This window comes from Pan troglodytes, chromosome 3 (assembly GCF_028858775.2).
Source record: "Pan troglodytes isolate AG18354 chromosome 3, NHGRI_mPanTro3-v2.0_pri, whole genome shotgun sequence".
NCBI classification, from domain to species: Eukaryota; Metazoa; Chordata; class Mammalia; order Primates; family Hominidae; genus Pan; species Pan troglodytes.
This window is the reverse complement of record NC_072401.2, coordinates 571,251-590,835: the sequence shown is the minus strand read 5'-3', so window position 1 is coordinate 590,835 and position 19,585 is coordinate 571,251. Positions and strand designations below refer to the sequence as shown.

Here is a 19,585-nt window from a genome sequence, read left to right as displayed (position 1 = left end):
ATTTCTGGGCCTCCTTTTTAGTGGTAGGGGTTGCAAATTCTAGTATTTTAGCCTTAGCCTTTTGTAAAATGGACTATTACCGTGTATTTCAGAGGATGCCAAGGAATTTTACAGTTTTTGCAGGTTCTTGAATTTTCCTAGGGTTAATTTCCCATCCTTGAGATGGGAGCTGGGTTTTTACCTGCTCCAAGCCCCAGCCGACTAGTTCTTCAGTTTTACCCTGACCGGCTATTTGGACAGCTGCTTTTTTCAGCAATAGGCTGATAGCTTTGAGCCTGGTCAGTCAAGACACAGGCCTGGCCAGGGCCAGTCAGGATGTCAGATTAGCATTTTTTTTCCAGCTTACATTTCTCATGTAGCAACCAGTCCCTATCTTGACACATTAACTTACAAGCAGTAAGCAAGCACCATCCACACCGGGAAATTACCTCAGCATTCCCTTTACCAACTGGGATTCCCTGCGCACCTCACAGACAGCCAACGGTTCAAAATGCACTAATTTAGATTCCCAATTTTCAAAAAGGCCAGTTCCGTTGGACCACTCAATGGCCAAGGGAGAGAACTAGGGGAGTTCCCATCCCAGGATATGGGAAGCCCCCAACCTCCCAGCCCAGTCCTCGTGGCTGAAAAATGGCACGTTTTCGCTTTTGGATCATGTTCCTGACACCCAAAATGTTCTATGCAGGAAATGCGTTAGGGGAGAAGAAGACACACACACAATACCTTTAAGGATAAACAACCTTTATTTCACGTAAATAGCAATGCAGAATAAGAATAAAATAAGCAAATGTAATAACCAAATTGCAGTGGGAAGGGGAGAAGGGAGAAAGGGTATATATATTTACATTCACCAGACTATGGAGAATTCACCACCAGACTGGGAAGCAATAGCCTGGGCTCCAGAGTCAGCCACCATCCGTGCACAGACGAGGAGGGGTCTCATGAAGCTTCGTCATGCTATGAGACCCTAGCTATTTTTGTAATGAGTTGTTTGGCACGAGGTCCCATCACTAGGGCATTTCGTGAACTGGGCTCAAGGAACACAAAATGGTCAACTTGTTTTTGTGATTGTCTATTCTTTTTCAATAACTAACGTATAGGAATAGATTGAAATAGAGATTTCTTCAAAACAGTGCTGGCTGAAGACATCAAGGGGCTCACACAACCTGTTCGGGGACTTGGTGACCATTGTTTGTGTCCATGTTCAATTGAGTTCAAATGTAATATTTAACTTTTTCTCCACAGAGATGTGTCAGAATATCTTTGTTTTAAAATAAAATATTGTATGTATATGTCACATTTTAAAAATCTGATATTTATCTCTAAAGGGACATTTGTGTTTCCAGGAATTGTCTTTTGTAAATAATAATGAACATGCGTGTGTAAACATGTATTTAAAGCCCTGCCTTGAATATTTTTGGGATATATATATATATATATATATATATTTTTTTTTTTTTTTTTTTTTTTTTTTTTGAGACAGAGTCTCGCTCTGTCGCCCAGGCTGGAGTTCAGTGATGCAATCTCGGCTCACTGCAAGCTCCGCCTCCTGGGTTCACGCCATTCTCCTTCCTCAGCCTCCCAAGTAGTTGGGACTGCAGGCACCTGCCACCATGCCCATCTAATTTTTTGTATTTTTAGTAGAGATGGGGTTTCACCGTGTTAGCCAGGACGGTCTCGATCTCCTGACGTCGTGATGTGCCTGCCTCGGCCTCCCAAAGTGCTGGGATTACAGGCATGAGCCACCGCGCCCGGCTTTTTTGGGGTATTTTAAATAGATGTGTAAGCATGTAATTAAAGCCCTGCCTTGAATATTTTTGAGATATTTTTTATACAGTGATGTGGTACCATGTGTGTGTCCATATTTTTTTTCCTGAGCCTTTGATGTTATATTCAAAAACTGATTGCCGAGACTAGTTGCATAAAGCCTTCATCATAAATGTTTATATTAGATTTCACATATGTGTAAGATCATGTGGTATTTGTCTCAGTGTATCTGTTTTATTTCACTTAACATAATGGCCTCCACGTTCATCTGTGTTGTGGCAAATATCAAAATTGTATTCTGTATTGTAGATGCATAGTATTTTATTGTGTATATATACTACATTTTCTTTATTCATCCAAGTTCTGGACACTTGGATTGATTCCATATCTTGGCCATTGTAAACAGTGCTGTAATAAACATGGGAGTGTAGATTTCTCTTTGACATACTGATTTTGTTTAGCTACAATGAAAATAGAACTTACATATGTTCCAGCAATCCCATTTAATTAAAAAATTAAAAATAGAACATGTGATCCAGCAATTTCAATTATTTTTTCTGTGTGTGTGTGGTCGTCCACAGTTTATTTGTGTAGGCAAGGAGTCAAAGAAACAGTGTTAAAATACCATTTGTTGATGGTTTAAACATATGTTATCCTGTGATACTTATTTTTTTCTATAATGGCTCTACTAACTTACAATTTTACTGACTGTATGTGTTTCCTTTTCTATTCATTCTCACTAACATATTTTTGTCTTTCTAATTACAGTCATTCTAATTGGAGTGAAGTGGTATCTTGTGGTTTTGATTTGCATTTCTCTGACAATTAGTGATGTTGAGCATCTTTGCATGTACTTTTTGGCTATTTGTATTTCTTTTGAAAAAGGTCTCTTAAAGTCTCTTGCCTATATTCAAATTGTGGTATTTTTGTTAAGTTTGTTATATATTCTGTAAATTTATCTTTTGTCATATGTATATTTTGCAAATATTTTCCTTCATTCTGTAGATTATCTCTTCACTCTGCTGTCTTTGCTATGCAAAGCATTTTTACTTTGTTGTAATCCCATTTGCATATTTTTGCTTCTTCTGCCTGTGCTTTTGAGGTCTTAAGATTCTTTGCTCTGTACTGTGTGGTAAAGCATTCCTGTATGTTTACTTCAAATAGCTTTATTTGGGTTTCCCATTTAAATCTTTATTTGTGATTGACTTTTTTATATCATAAGAGGTAGGAGCCTAGTTTTATTTTTTTTATTATCTTGTAGATAATTTTCCCAGCACCATTTATTGAAAATATTGTCTTTTTCCAATAACAAAAATGTTATTGGAAAATCTATACTTTTGTGTGTGTGGGAGAAATACTTCCGTGATTTGAAGATAATTTCCAAAACTGTCATACCTCTATCTCTTTTAGATATTATTTTTAATTGTTTTCAAAAATGCTGAAACTTTACAATCATATATTTTTAAATATTCAGCTTAGTCATATTAACGTTGTTATGCACTCTATCTTTAGAATATGTTTATCTTGCAAAGCTAACACTCAGTACACATTAAACAACTACCTACTTTTTCTATTTTCTGGCCCTTTACAAAAACAATTCTGCTTTTTATTTTAAAGTCAGACCGCTTTAGATATCTGATGTAAGTTGATTCATACAGTTTCTGTCTCTTCATGACTTATTTTGTGTTAATGTCATCAAGGTTTATCTTTACTGTACTTAATTTTTGCTTTTTACAAACTGAGTAATATTTCATTTTAATATTTCAAATTTATCAATTTGGCGAGAGAAATCTGTGTTGCATTTATTTGCTTTCAGTAACAATGCTGCAGTAATTATGAGTGTCTAAAACTCTTCATGTGACCGTGTGTGAGTTTGTATTTTTGGCAGATTTTATTGATCTAGCTGTTCAGCTTTATATCTATTCCAAATTATTTTAATTCTTTAGCTTTGTATGTGTTTTGAAATCAGGAGCTGTGAAGCCTCTGAGATTGCTTCTCTTTTTGAAGATTGTTGGGTACTTCACTGTTTCTTAATTTGATATAATATGGGGTTTGCTGTTTCTATTACTACAATAATTTAATTACAAATTTGACAGGGATTGCATTTAATCTGTAGATTACATTGAGCAGTCTAGATATCTTTATTATTTCAATCTTTAGTTTGTATTATTTCTATAAGTATGTAATTTTTTTTTTTTTTTTGGGGGGGGATACGGATTCCTGCTCTGTCACCCAGGCTGGAGTGCAGTGGCGGGATCTCAGCTTACTGCAAGCTCCGCCTCCCAGATTCACGCCATTCTCCTCCCTCAGCCTGTCCAGTAGCTGGGACTACAGTCACCCACCACCATGCCTGGCTAATTTTTTGTATTTTTAGTAGAGACGGGGTTTATAGTTTTCTTTCTTTTATTCTACATTCATACCAGTTTGGTCATTAAAAGAAATCTGTAAAATTTGAATTTTAAAAACTTCTGTTAAGACTTTTTTGTGCCCTAATGTGTAGTTTATCAAGGAGAATATTGTATGAGCTATTCAGGAAGGTGTGTATTCTCGTTGAGCAGTGTTCTTTACAATTCTGTTAGGCATAATTGTTTAATACTGCTTTCAAGTCTCCTGTTTCCTTATGAATATTTTATCTTGTTTCATTATTCTTTATAGAAATTGGGGTATTTAAATATCCTAGTATAATTATATTGCTTTTTTTGTGTTGCTTTAATTCTGTCAGTATTGGCTTTGTATATTTGGAACTCAATGTGGGACACACACAAACAGACACATTAACATATGTATACACACATTTGTCGTGAGTTCCCAGTAAAGGAACGTTTTTATTATTGTTTAATGGCCTTTCTTCTGAACTTTTAGTTAAAGTATATTTTATGAAATAGGACAGTTTTACTTAAGATGTACTTTGTGTTATATAATTTGGTTATTTGCATCAAATGTCTTCTTTCCTTTTTCAGTCTTTTTAAATTATTACATCTCAAGTGACTCCTGTAGAAAAGCAAGCTGGATCATGTTAATTTTTGCAATCAATCCCTTCATTTGGTGCATGTATTTCGAATGGAAACTTCATAAATATTTGAATAATTTGCTGAAATAGACTTACATGTTTTATTGATTTTTTTGCTGGATTATTTCATTTTTGCCCTTTATTTTCTTTTTCTGTCTTCCTTAGTGTCTTTTTGATTTTTGTACTGATACACCTTTACTTCTTATTTTTTGGCGTATCTATAGAGATACTTTTTTCTGGTATCTTGGGAAGTACATAAAATTTCTTAAAATAATATATTTTTTGTTTTATTTTATTTATTTATTTATTTTGAGACGGAGTCTTGCTCAGTCACCCAGGATGGAGTGCAGTGGCGCGATCTCGGCTCACTGCAAGCTCTACCTCCTGGGTTCATGCCATTCTCCTTCCTCAGCCTCCCCAGTAGCTGGGAGTACGGTGCCTGCCACCACACCTGGCTAGATCTTTTTGTATTTTTAGTAGAGATGGGGTTTATCCATGTTAGCTAGGATGGTCTCAATCTCCTGACCTTGTGATCCACCTGCCTCAGCCTCCCAAAGTGCTGGGATTACAGGTGTGAGCCACTGTGCCCTGCAAAATAATATATTTTAAACTGGTAAAAACGAGTTGCATTTGAAAAATTCTTCCTCAGCCAGGTGCGGTGACTCACGTGTGTAATCCCAGCAATTTGGGAGGCTGAGGCAGGCGGATTACGAAAAGAGATCGAGACCATCCTGGTCAACATGTTGAAACCCCGTCTTCACCAGAAATGCAAAAATGTGATGGGCGTGGTGGCGCGCCTGTAGTCCCAGCTACTTGGGAGGCTGAGGCAGGAGAATTGCTTGAACCCAGGAGGGGAGGTTGCAGTGAGCCAAGATTGCGCTGCTGCACTCCAGCCTGGCAACAGAGTGAGACTCTGTCTAAAAAAAAAAAAAAAAGAAAAAAAAGAAAAAAAAAAGAAAATTCGGGGTTGGGTGTGGTGGCTCACGCCTGCAATCCCAGCACTTTTGGGGGCTGAGGCAGGCAGATAACGAGGTCAGGAGTTCGAGACCAGCCTGGCCAGTATGATGAAACCCCGTCTCTATTAAAAATACAAAAAGTAGAAGAGCATGGTTGTGTGTACCTGTAGTTCTAGCTACTCAGGAGGCTGAGGCAGAAGAATTGCTTGAACTGGGCAGGCAGAGGTTGCAGTGAGCCAAGATAGTGCCACTGCACTCCAGTCTGGGTGACAGAGTGAGACTCTGTCTCAAAAAAAAAAAAAAAAAAAGAAAACTTCCTCATTACATCTGTCCTCGTTTGTTATTGATGTCAGTAATCATATTTTTATGTGGTATATTATTACCAGATAATGATCAACAGTTTATGATCATTTTTATGCTTTTAACTTTAAAATTTTAGAGAATAATTAAAATGTTTTCCGCACTATTATGATAGTGGTACAGAACTTTGTGTACGTGCATATCTTTTTCAGAAAGTTACATATTTTCGTATGATTACGTTTGGTTTTCTTGCATTATGTTATTTTCACTGGAAGACACTTTCTTCAGCATTTTTTTGGTAAGACAGGTGTTGTGCTAATATACTTTTTCAGCATGTGCTTATCTTGAAAGGTCTTTACTTTTTCTTCATTTTTAGGACAGTTTTGCTGGTTATATTATTCCCATGTAGAATTTTTTTTTCTCCAGGATCTTAATTATATTGCAGTTCCTTCTGGTGTGAAATAGTTTTGTTGACAGATTCACTGGTAATCTTATAAGACCACACTTATAAATGACACATCACTTTTATTTTGTAGTTCCTAAGATGCCCTTCTTGTGTTTGATTTTTCAAACTTTGCTCATGTATATATATGTGCCTTGCGATAAATCTGTGTGTGTATCCTAGTTGAAGTTTGTTGAGCTGCTTCATTTATTACATCCTTTTTTTAACTTTTGAAAATTTCTGAGTCATTATTTTATATTTTTCACCTCCTTTTTTAATGTTTTTAATGTTTTCATTGATGTTCTGATTTTTCTGATTACATTTAGTTACATGTGTTTTCAGTTAACTGATTCAGCATTATTCAGATTACATTTAAAAAATTAGTACATCTTTTTTTATGGTTTTCTGAAAATTTTAAAATCATTCATTATAATGTGTTCTAATATTTTGTATACATTGTAATATTTGCTTGTTATTTGAACATTAACAAATAACAATCTTTATTATGTTGCTTTGTCATGATGTAGTCTGAAGCCAGTTGTCTTTGGTAGAGATTATGGGAACCTGTCATACATGTTGGAAGGATGTCTCTTGTCTGGAATTTTGTGTTTATTTTTTAGTTAAAAGGGTTTCTTCATGTTTCCTGTTAAGAGTCTCTAATTGGCCGGGCATGGTGGCTCACTCCTGTAATCCCAGCACTTTAGGAGGCTGAGGCAGGTGGATCACGAGGTCAGGAGATTGAGACCATCCTGGCTAACATAGTGAAACCCCATCTCTACTAAAAATACAAAAATTAGCTGGGCGTGGTGGTAGGTGCCTGTAGTCCCAGCTATTGGGGAGGCCGAGGCAGGAGAATGGCATGAACCCAGGAGGTGGAGCTTGCAGTGAGCCAAGATCCCGCCACTGCACTCCAGCCTGGGTGACAGAGTGAGACTCCATCTCAAAAAAAAAAAAAAAAAAAGTCTCTCATCACTTGCTGTACCTGTTGCCTGTATTCAGCACTTCAGTCTGCTTTTGAAATATTTATATTTTGTCTTCGAATACCCAAGTTGTTCTTCCAAAGTATCACCATTTCTTTCAGCACTGTTTTATTGGAGGCAGAAATCAGTTTTTGTAAAGACCCCAAAAGCCAGAAATAAGGATATGTGTGTCAGTATTTTTCTTCTCTTTTAAGGAAAAAGGAGTTGAGAGTTTTCTTCTAATGGCATAGTGCTATATTGGGGAGGAAGAGCTGTTGGTGGGTAAATTGAACAAACATTCCTTCCTGTTCTATGTGGCTCTTGGCATTGTGCTTACCTGAGGGATTGCATACAATTAACTCATTTATAGATTTCACACAAAGGCATTTTGATCACCATATATTTGTTACATGTATATGTGAAGAAGTTATGACTTCTGGTATTTTGTTATGTGATCTTACTAGTGTACTTTGTATAATCTTATGATTTGTAAAGTATATGCATATGAATCTAGTAACTGGGATAATTTGTTATTTTTGTTTCTTTCAGCTATGTGTTCTCATTTCACCCAAGACTTTTTGCCAGTGCAGGGGATAGAAGATTCATTCCACAAACTTATACTGAGAAGATATGAGAAATGTGGGCATGACAATTTACAATTAAGGAAAGGCTGTAAAAGTATGAATGTGTGTAAAGTGCAGAAAGGAGTTTATAATGGAATTAATCAATGCTTGTCAAATACTCAGAGCAAAATATTTCAATGTAATGCACGTGTCAAAGTTTTTAGTAAATTTGCAAATTCAAACAAAGATAAGACAAGACATACTGGAGAGAAACACTTTAAATGTAACGAATGTGGCAAGTCATTTCAGAAGTTCTCAGACCTAACTCAACATAAAGGAATTCATGCTGGAGAGAAACCCTACACTTGTGAAGAACGTGGCAAAGACTTTGGATGGTACACAGACCTGAATCAACACAAGAAAATTCATACTGGAGAGAAACCTTACAAATGTGAAGAATGTGGCAAAGCCTTTAATAGGTCAACAAACCTTACTGCACATAAGAGAATTCACAACAGAGAGAAAGCCTACACAGGTGAAGATCGTGACAGAGCCTTTGGATGGTCCACAAACCTGAATGAATATAAGAAAATTCATACTGGAGATAAACCCTACAAATGTAAAGAATGTGGGAAAGCCTTTATACATTCCTCACACCTGAATAAACATGAGAAAATTCATACTGGTGAGAAACCCTACAAATGTAAGGAATGTGGCAAAGTCATTTCCTCATCCTCAAGCTTTGCTAAACATAAGAGGATTCATACTGGCGAGAAACCCTTTAAATGTTTAGAATGTGGTAAAGCCTTTAATATTTCCACAACCCTTACTAAACATAGGAGAATTCATACTGGAGAGAAACCCTACACATGTGAAGTATGTGGCAAAGCCTTTAGACAGTCCGCAAACCTTTATGTACATAGGAGAATTCATACTGGAGAGAAACCCTACACATGTGGAGAATGTGGCAAAACCTTTAGACAGTCCGCAAACCTTTACGTACATAGGAGAATTCATACTGGAGAGAAACCTTACAAATGCGAAGACTGTGGCAAAGCCTTTGGACGGTACACAGCCCTGAATCAACACAAGAAAATTCATACTGGAGAGAAACCTTACAAATGTGAAGAGTGTGGCAAAGCCTTTAATAGTTCAACAAACCTTACTGCACATAAGAGAATTCACACCAGAGAGAAACCCTACACATGTGAAGATCGTGGCAGAGCCTTTGGATGGTCCACAAACCTGAATGAATATAAGAAAATTCATACTGGAGATAAACCCTACAAATGTAAAGAATGTGGGAAAGCCTTTATACATTCCTTGCACCTGAATAAACATGAGAAAATTCATACTGGAAAGAAACCCTACAAATGTAAGCAGTGTGGCAAAGTCATTACCTCATCCTCAAGCTTTGCTAAACATAAGAGGATTCATACTGGCGAGAAACCCTTTGAATGTTTAGAATGTGGTAAAGCGTTTACTAGTTCCACAACCCTTACTAAACATAGGAGAATTCATACTGGAGAGAAACCCTACACATGTGAAGTATGTGGCAAAGCCTTTAGACAGTCCGCAATCCTTTATGTACATAGGAGAATTCATACTGGAGAGAAACCCTACACATGTGAAGAATGTGGCAAAACCTTTAGACAGTCCGCAAACCTTTATGTACATAGGAGAATTCATACTGGAGAGAAACCTTACAAATGTGAAGAGTGTGGCAAAGCCTTTGGACGGTACACAGACCTGAATCAACACAAGAAAATTCATACTGGAGAGAAACTTTACAAATGTGAAGAGTGTGGCAAAGACTTTGTATGGTACATGGACCTGAATCAACAGAAGAAAATTTACACTGGGGAGAAACCTTACAAATGTGAAGAGTGTGGCAAAGCCTTTGCCCCATCAACAGACCTGAATCAACACACGAAAATTCTTACTGGAAAGCAAAGTTACAAATGTGAAGAGTGTGGCAAAGCCTTTGGATGGTCCATAGCCCTGAATCAACACAAGAAAATTCATACTGGAGAAAAACCTTACAAATGTGAAGAGTGTGGCAAAGCCTTTAGTAGGTCAAGAAACCTTACTACACATAGGAGAGTTCACACTAGGGAGAAACCCTACAAATGTGAAGATCGTGGCAGAGCCTTTGGATGGTCCACAAACCTGAATGAATATAAGAAAATTCATACTGGAGATAAACTCTACAAATGTAAAGAATGTGGGAAAGTGTTTAAACAATCCTCACACCTGAATAGACATGAGAAAATTCATACTGGAAAGAAACCCTACAAATGTAAGGAATGTGGCAAAGTCATTACCTCATCCTCAAGCTTTGCTAAACATAAGAGGATTCATACAGGTGAGAAACCCTTTAAATGTTTAGAATGTGGTAAAGCGTTTACTAGTTCCACAACCCTTACTAAACATAGGAGAATTCATACTGGAGAGAAACCCTACACATGTGAAGAATGTGGCAAAGCCTTTAGACAGTCAGCAATCCTTTATGTACATAGGAGAATTCATACTGGAGAGAAACCCTACACATGTGGAGAATGTGGCAAAACCTTTAGACAGTCTGCAAATCTTTATGCGCATAAGAAAATTCATACTGGAGAGAAACCCTACACGTGTGGAGACTGTGGCAAAACCTTTAGACAGTCTGCAAATCTTTATGCACATAAGAAAATTCATACTGGAGATAAAACCATACAAGTGTAAAGAATGTGGCAAAGTCTTTAAGTCATACTCCAGCATTCTTAAACATAAGAGAACTCATACCAGGGGAATGTCTTACGAAGGTGAAGAATGTCGCGGTCTTTAAATGCTCCTCAATCCTTTCTAATCATAAGATAATTCATAATGGAGAGAAACTCTAAAATGTGAAAAATGTGAGAAGGCTTTTAATCACACCTCAATCTGTTGTAGACATAAGAGTAATTATATTGATGAGAAGCCAAATTAAAATTAAAAATGTGGCAAAGACTTCCAATTCTAGTCACTTCTTAGTGTAATTCCTACTGAAGAAAACACCTGGAAATACAAAAAATGTGGCAAAACTTGTAATCAATGCTTAGTATTTTTGCACATGATAGTATTTATATGTGAGACTACTTGTACAAACATAAAAATATACAAAAGCTATTAATGTCTACTTGAAATTTATAGTTAATAAAAGCATTGTAATTTCTGTTGAAAGACCTTTTAGAAAATATAGGCCATTAAAGTGAAGAATAGTCTTAAGACAGAGAATACAAAGATAAAGAGGGCTCTAGTACCTGTACTTGTATCCCAGAACTTACTATATGCATTTTGTACTAGAGGAAAACTCTGAAGCAGTTGCTTAAACTTTGTTCAACATCAGAGAATTTATATTGGAGAGAAATCCTACAAATGTAATAAATGTGGAAAAACCTCTGTTCAGAAACTGCAGGTTAAGAAACCAGAGGCCAGGCGCAGTGGCTCACGCCTGTAATCCCAACACTTTGGGAGGCCAAGGAGGGTGGATCACCTGAGGTCGGGAGTTCAAGGACAGCCTGACCAATATGGAGAAACCTTGTGTGTACTAAAAATACAAAAATTAGCAGGACATGGTGGTGCATGGCTGTAATCCCAGCTACTCAGGAGGCTGAGACAGGAGAATGGCTTGAACCCAGGAGGTGGAGGTTGCGGTGAGCTGAGATCATGCCATTGCACTCCAGCCTGGGTAACAAGAGTGAAACTCTGTCTCAAAACAAGAAAAAAAGAAAAGAAACACCAGAGAATTTTTACTAGAATATAATTTGTAGGTGCAGTAAATGTGAAGAAATATTTAGGCTAAAATTAAGACTATGTAAACATCAGAGGATTTACAGTAGAAAGAACTAAGGAACTAACACTTCAGACTTTAAAATAAATCAGAGTATTAAGTATAACAAAAGTTGAACCTGTTAGAAAATTTCTTTGTATATAAGTTGAAAAGTAGGTTTTTGAAGAGATATATTCAAAATATATTTTTTCACTTGAAAAAAGTAAAAATTTGTTTCAAAAGCAAATAATTCAACTCTAAAATTACACTATTTCAACATTCTCATTTATGTGAAAGCATGTGATAAATTGTTGCTGCATCAGAGATATGAGAAATTCCTTTGCATTAGGTGGGCATTATTCATAGACGTCTACATGAAAGAGAAGAGAAATAAAAGATGCACCAGGAAAATCTGAGCAGAGAGGCTTTTAGTGGTTGACTTACTGAGTGATGCCTGAAGTCGGTGTTCAGAGTAATACTTTGCGTTATACTGAGAGAGAATCTGAATTTTAGTAGTAAATTGTTTTGCCAACTGTATATTTATGTAATAAGTGCAATAAAATGCAGTAAATTTTAAAATTCTCTTAAGATAATGTGAACTTAATTTTTGAAATAAAAATTGTTATTGTGTTAAAATTTTTGTGCTGTGAATGAAGTGTTTTATTATGCCACCAACTTTCACCTATCCAACCTTACTCAAGGGTGTACGTTAAAGATGGTAACAATGTACTATCTGGTAATATAATTGAATGACATCTCTAGTCTTTTTTAGTGGCTTTCAACAGCAAATAAATTGAAGAATATTGTTTGCATGTTACATTTTTATTCTTATTGAAATTTTTCAAAAGGTTTTGTGAGTACATAGTATGTGTATATATTTATGGTATATATGGGTTATTTTGATACAGGCATACAGTATGTAATAATCACACCACAGTAAGTGAGTTATTATCACCTCAAGCATTTATCCTTTGTATTACACACAATCCAGTTACACACTTTAATTATTTTTAACTACAGGTCATTTTATGTTTGTAATAAACATTCATACATTCCTGAGTCTTGAATACTTTTTTAAAATGTTTCATATATATCTTTGAACATGTGGCATGTCCTCCTGCAAACACATACAGACATTTAATTTACTTGGAGTTAAATATATAAATTTTGTGCTCTAAAGATAAACGTTGGGCACAAGGAAATTATGGAGCAAGCAATTGTGTTTGCATGAGAGTTTATACCTATTTTCCAAAGAAAATAGCAATATTGGAACAAAGAAGGTTCTATTAATACTGTGGATAGGTAATTTACTAGAAATCTAGAAATCTAAAACATTTTGAAATCAAATCTATATTTTCTTCTTTTCATTTAATTACTGTACAATCTAATGAATCATTGTTGAGAATCTCCCCATGCCAATCAATTCTGGTTTTATGTGGTCCTCATGCTCTAGGTATAAATTTCTCATTTTTTTTGTTTCCACTTCATAAAGTATGTGAGCTTGTCAGAAACTATAAGAATCATTTTTATAAAATTTAGTGCACCAAAAATACTTTTTTAGATGTAATTTCACAATGTGTGTATTTATGTTTTATTTAATTAGAACATTTCATTTTATTGGACAACCTTATATAAGCTGTTTTCTTTAGTTATTGTTCTTTTCACTTTTTATAACTGATATAAATAAGTTTGTTCAGGCAAGTACTGGGAAAACATAAGTATTGGGGATGTTTTGATAAATAATTGTAGTGAACAAACACAAAGTGCTGGGTGTGTAATAGATGCTCCATAACTAGCTATAAATATTCCTGGAGTTAGTTCGTAGCTCCAAGTAAAAGATTAAAAATATCTATGTTGAAGAAATGTCATTAATTGTGCATGTGGAGAGGACGTGTTCCCAGGCTGCAAAACTGACTCAGTCTGAATTTAAAGAGGATTTCTGTTTTTATTTTCTAATTATCTTTAGTTTTGTGATGTCTTCTTTTCCTTTGTGTTTTGGCTACAGTTTCCTCGCTGGTCTCTTCATGCCGTGTAATTTCACATGGACTTTCAAGGTTCAGATGAGAAGTTTAGAATTTTTAATGTGGTATATTATTGTTTTTAACTGGGTTGTTTGAGATTATTTATAATTTATCAATACAACATTCAGATCACTTGAGATGAGAGTAATTCACTGTTCACAGGTAAGAGGATTAAGTCAGCATTGCTTCTCTGTATTGGTAAAGGAAAAATTGTATGAGATTCTAACAAAAAGTGTGTTAAACATAAGTTAGAATAGGTAAAACATTAATATAAGTGGGTTGCATATTGTAAGCACCATATGAAGAAACTCATCAGAATTTTGATACCTCTTAAGATAAAATATATCTTAGAAAAAAAATTTTTTTTTTTGAGACAGAATCTTTCTCTGTCGCCAAGGCTAACCTGCAGTGGCACGATCTCAGCTCACTGCAACCTCTGCCTCTTGGGTTCACGTCATTCCCTTGCCTAAGCCTCCCGAGTAGCTGGGACTACAGGCGCCCACTCCCACGCCTGGCTAATTTTTTGTATTTTTAGTAGAGATGGGGTTTCACCATGTTAGCCAGGATGGTCTCGATCTCCTGACCTCATGATCCGCCTGCCTCGGCCTCCCAAAGTGCTGGGATTACAGGCGGGAGCCACCACACCCGGCCCTCTTGAAATTTTTAAGAGACTTAATGGTAGGTGAAGGATTTTACATATCATTTTCTATGACATAGCAAAACTATTTTTTTAAGCTGAATCTTTTGAGTGTAAATGTTAAGTGTTGGAAAAATAGAATGATCTGTGTAGATTCAAGATTCAAAATCTGCAGTGATCTTTTCTGTTGAGATTCATGTTACAATCTTGAGGAAATTTGTCTGTTATGATTTTTTTGTTTTAGTGGATGCAGTTCATGAGGTACGGTTTTAATTTTTAGTCACTTTATCCAAGTCCTTCGTCACCTTCTCTGGAAAATCAGATTATGGCAGCTATTGAATTCAAACGTTCATTAATTAATGTAATTCAGCATATACATAATAATATATACCAAATACTAACCATAATCCTGTATATCTGTTAATTTTCACAGAAACTCAATGCATAGACATTATTATTATCCTTATTTTACAGAGGAAGGAACAGAGCCACAGAGAAAAATGACTTGCTCACAACAGAAGAGCCAGTAGTAAAACACAGGCAAGTTTGACTCCAGAGATAAGTCTTAACTACTACGGTAAACAACCTCTTCAAACAGAAAATACATGATTATCTTCAACACCCATTTTTTTTTTTTTTTGAGACGGAGTCTCGCTCTGTCGTCCAGGCTGGAGTGCAGTGGCGTGACCTCGGCTCACTGCAAGCTCCACCTCGCGAGTTCACGCCATTCTCCTGTCTCAGCCTCCCGAGTAGCTGGGACTACAGGTGCCCGCCACTGCGCCCGGCTAATTTTTTTGTGTTTTTAGTAGAGATGCGGTTTCACTGTGTTAGCTAGGATGGTCTCGATCTCCTGACCTCGTGATCCGCCCACCTCGACCTCCCAAAGTGCTGGGATTATAGGCATGAGCCACCGTGCCCGGCCTCAACACCCATTCTTAATAAAAAATGAACAAACATTGGGCTGGGCGCGGTGGCTCACGCCTGTAATCTCAGCACTTTGGGAGGCAAAGGTCTCGAACTCGAGACCGTCCTGGCTAACATGGTGAAACCCCGTCTCTACTAAAAATACAAAAAATTAGCCAGGCATGGTGACAGCACCTGTAGTCCCAGCTACTTGGGAGGCTGAGGCAGGAGAATGGCGTGAACCCAGGAGGTGGAGCTTGCAGTGAGCCAAGATCGCGCTGCTGCACTCCAGCCTGGGCAACACAGCGAGACTCTGTCTCAAAAAAAAAAAATTATAATTTCATTTATGTGAGATATTTTTAGTAGTCAGCTCATAAAAACAAAGTACAATGGTGTTTGTCAAGAGGTGGGGGAGAGTGAAAGTGTTACCAGGAAGTGCAAAGTCCTTAGTTCTTGTTTTCTTGAAAGAAACAATTCAGCCCAGACACAAAGAACACACCAAAAGAGGAGTAGGTTGGCCCAGCTGGAAACAGTCTTGAGAGTTACATGTTGCAGTTTTTATTATCATAGACTTAAAAAAAAATTTCCCACCTCTGTCTTAAGTGTCTGCCTTTGTTTAGTATCCTGCTTCCTGGTAAATCTCTTCTTTTATCCTCATCGAGTTTCTGCCCAGGTCTGTGAGATGCTTCCTTACTGTCAGCTGATACAGATGTGTGAGTTCCAGTGATCAGTGAATCTTAATGGCAGCACTGCTTATTACCGCCATCTTAGGAAAATAATATAGCAGTCAAATGTGTACTTACTATGCCTACATATCGCTTAGGAATTTTCCTTTAGCCCTTTTTCCCTTTTTATCAGCATGTAGCTAGCTACATTCTGACAGTTTAATCACAGTATGAGCAATTACTGGGTGTCCTAAGTGGTGTTTCAGGGTGTTCTTCATAGGTATTTCTGCTCCTCTCTGCTCAAATTTAGCATACATGTTTTGGGTTGTCTTTGGAGCATGAGGTTTTTTCCTCTGGGGCTCTTTTTTTCTGTTCATGTCTAACTGCCTACTCGAACATTCCCTCAATAGATTGTGACTCTAAAAATCTTTGAGACAGTGCACTGTGGGTCTTCTGTAACTACTTCCTGGTGACATAAGATAACTCATCAGCGTCTCATTATCTTGCTCTTTGTCAGAAAAACATTCCCTCCACGTTTTCCCAGGTTTGACTTGCAGTATCCAGAGGAAATGTGGAGAAACACGGTTGTACAGAAGGGAAGAAAATAGGTTGATACTCCTGTTGCAGGACCATTTGAAGTCTGAGAGTTTCCAGGTGAGAGGAAACAAACCTGGTTACTTGATTTAGTGAGTAAAGCTCACAAAAGAGAAAAAGGAAGACAAAAGCTAGGGATCCCCAAAAAGGGATGTGATGAGAATTTGAACCAGTTGGCACCCCAGGAGAACCAACCCTCAGTGGCATGTTTCTGATGGTGACAGGCTTGGTTTATAAAATCTCTAACATGGTCCTGGAGTTTCCCTAATCTGTTAACCCAGAAACAGCATTTTTCTCCTAGCATAAGGCAAATGCTTTCGTGAGCTGCAGCTAGTGTGGCAAGACCTCTACAATTTTGAACTACAGCCACGAGATAATCAACTTGTTGCTGTCACTCTGTAAGAGTCTGAGCAGTGGTTTCTGTTTTTTGAGTCAGTTCTAGAGACAGGTTGTGGTAAGTTGAGAAGGCAATAATTATGCCAGCTATTCCTGTAGTGGCACTTGTGATGCCAAGCTCATTGAGGGGGAAAAAAAAAAGATAAACTGCACAGTTGATCTGGTTTGAGGTAGTAAAGGGTAACAGCAAAGAATCATCACCCAGGACAATGCAAATTTTAGGGGTGAAGGAAGCCAGAGTGCATGTGCTCGTCAAGTTTCCAGAGAGGCAGAGATAAGCCTGCATTTCACACAGGAAGTAAAGTTCTGTAGTCAATAAAAATGGATGCAGAAGGTGAGGTCAGTTCCAAACATTGACCAGGGTCCTTGTTGGCTACCCGATATGTGAGATTATGCCACTAAAGTTGCTGCTGCCAGGGGAGCCAGACATGGGTCCTATGTGTTTTTTTGTTTCATTTTATCATGGGGATGTCTCTAGTAGTATCAAGGAGAAGGGTTTTCTGAAACAAAGACTTGAAACCTTTTGCATAATTTATACTGGCTTGGTTGACACCATGGGTTGGGTTGACTGCCAGAGGTGTGACCGACGCAGAATTCAGTGGCATCATTTTGGATGAATGCTCCAGGTGCTAAAACATTTGGGGGAGAATAGAAAATCTCATTTGATGTTGAGAATATTTAGTGAAACAAAATTTTGAGAAATATCAATAATGGTGCTCGTTGTGTTGCATTGTGCTGGGTCTAAAGCATCCACGATGGATCTGGAATTTACAGTAGCACAGATGCGTAGGAGTGCCTGGCCAATGAGGGTAGCAGGGGAGAACAAGGGGCTTGAAACAATGGGGGTGGGTTTAAGAAAATCTTAAAAGGCTGCTTTAGGTTTTGTCAAAAAGATTACACTAGCAGAGGGAAGGTTTTTTGTAGAGAGGTCCCGATGGTAGGTGAAGCTAAGTTGGGCTTGAGTAGATGTCCATTCTTGTATTGTGGCCAAGTAGGCCATTCCCACCCTGGATGAAGAGGAATTCATGACTAGCTAACAGGTTGAGGCATAGGAAGTATTGGTAGAGTTTAGTAGTTGTGGAGTTGCCTGCAAAGTGCTTTAAAAAAAAGGTTGTGGGCAGTTAGGGCATATGAGGGTGACTTTAGTCAGAAGTATGAGTAATGACCATAGAACATTAGGCTGCATGGCTCCAAGGGAAGTAGAATAGGGCCAAATTGAGATGCTTGATTAAGAAGAGAGACTGTTAACCCAATGAATATTAGAGAGATCACTACTCAGATTATGGCTTTGATGTTTAAATGTAGGAGGGACATAGCAAACTCTTCCCTGGAGAGGGTGTTGGTTTACAGTAACAAAGGCATATTAGTAAATCTGCAGAGTATTATGACTTCTAATATAAACATGAAAATATTACATCGCTGATGGACTAAAGCAGTCAAAAGTAAAATAACTAGGTTAAAAAATTAGTATTAGATAAAGCAAGCTCTTAATGGAACACCTGGTGGTGTGCAAGTTAGGGTTAAGGTAAGAATCAACAGTACCACTGCAAATAAGATTGCCAATATTGGGATTACCCTACTTTGAGATAAAATGAGGAAGAGCATTACTTAGCTTCTCATTTAGAGAGAAATTTGTAAGTCCTCCTGTGGCTCACAGGAGTAGCTGAGTGTTGGTTCCATCTTTGGTTCCTTAACGTGTTTCCAGTTGTATTCAAAAGTAATGTGTCCAGCTAGAGATGCCAGGAAACTTGATAGCTATTGGGGTGAGAAGTATGATAGTAACATTGTTCTTTTGTAATGTGGTTAGTTGAGATCCAGGAGATCCACCTCTCCAGATATTAATGAGGACTTGTTTTCCTGCCTGGTTATAAGGGTTGTTGGAGTGGGGGTCAAACTCAGAATTGTTTGTCCAAACTCCTGGATGGCCTCTTGAAATTGAGTCAGCGATTTTATGTACTGGGTTAATTTGGTAACCTCTGGGTATAATATTAGGTTTGCATGTAGAAAGGGTCTCTTAATATAGGACTTCGAAGAAACTAAGGCATAGATGTAATTTAGGGGCTGTTCTAATCTGGAGAAGTGCCATGGGCAGAAGTTTTAGCCATGGTAAAGAGGCTTCCTGGCATCATTTGCTCAAGGTCCTTTTGATAGCTTGATTAGTCCTTTCTACCTTCCTGGGAGACTGTGGCTTTCAGGAGGAGTGTGAAAAGTATTTTACCCGTAGGGCTTTTGCCACTGCTTGGGTAGTTTGCAAAATAAATTATGGACCATTGTTACTTTGTGAAGACCGTGGAAACCCAAAGAGATAATTTCTTTCAGAATGATCCTGGCAAGTACCTGAATCTTTTCTAGTATGAGAGGCTTCAACCCAGGCAGTAAGGGGGTCCCCAAAAATCAGAAGGTATTTGTAGCCTAGATAGGTTGGCAATTAAGTCTACCTACCATTCTTCCCACTGGGTAGGTTTCTTGTTGCTGAACTGGCTGAATTAAGGAGAGTGGCTTAGGCCTGGAGGATTATTATAGATGTCCAGACTTTACAAACTTGTCAAAAAGAGAGTTTTAGTTTTGTTTGTCTGTTGTTT

General features: G+C 37.5%; 1 protein-coding gene across 5 annotated transcripts in view; it reads left to right on the top strand.

The window, feature by feature from the left end:
• The window catches only part of ZNF721 (zinc finger protein 721), a 58,614-nt gene extending 46,191 nt beyond the window's left edge, over positions 1-12,423 (top strand). For 4 of the 5 annotated variants that reach the window (XM_016951092.4, XM_009447167.5, XM_063808495.1 and 1 more), the window contains one exon: positions 7,984-12,423. In XM_016951092.4, the coding sequence (XP_016806581.2) occupies positions 7,986-10,721 (2,736 nt within the window). In that variant the 5' untranslated portion in view covers positions 7,984-7,985 and the 3' untranslated portion in view covers positions 10,722-12,423. Of the gene's footprint in view, positions 1-2,535; positions 2,558-7,983 lie in introns of those variants that run through there. The other variant, XM_054683609.2, reaches the window with a different exon arrangement.
• Positions 12,424-19,585: the final 7,162 nt, after the last annotated feature.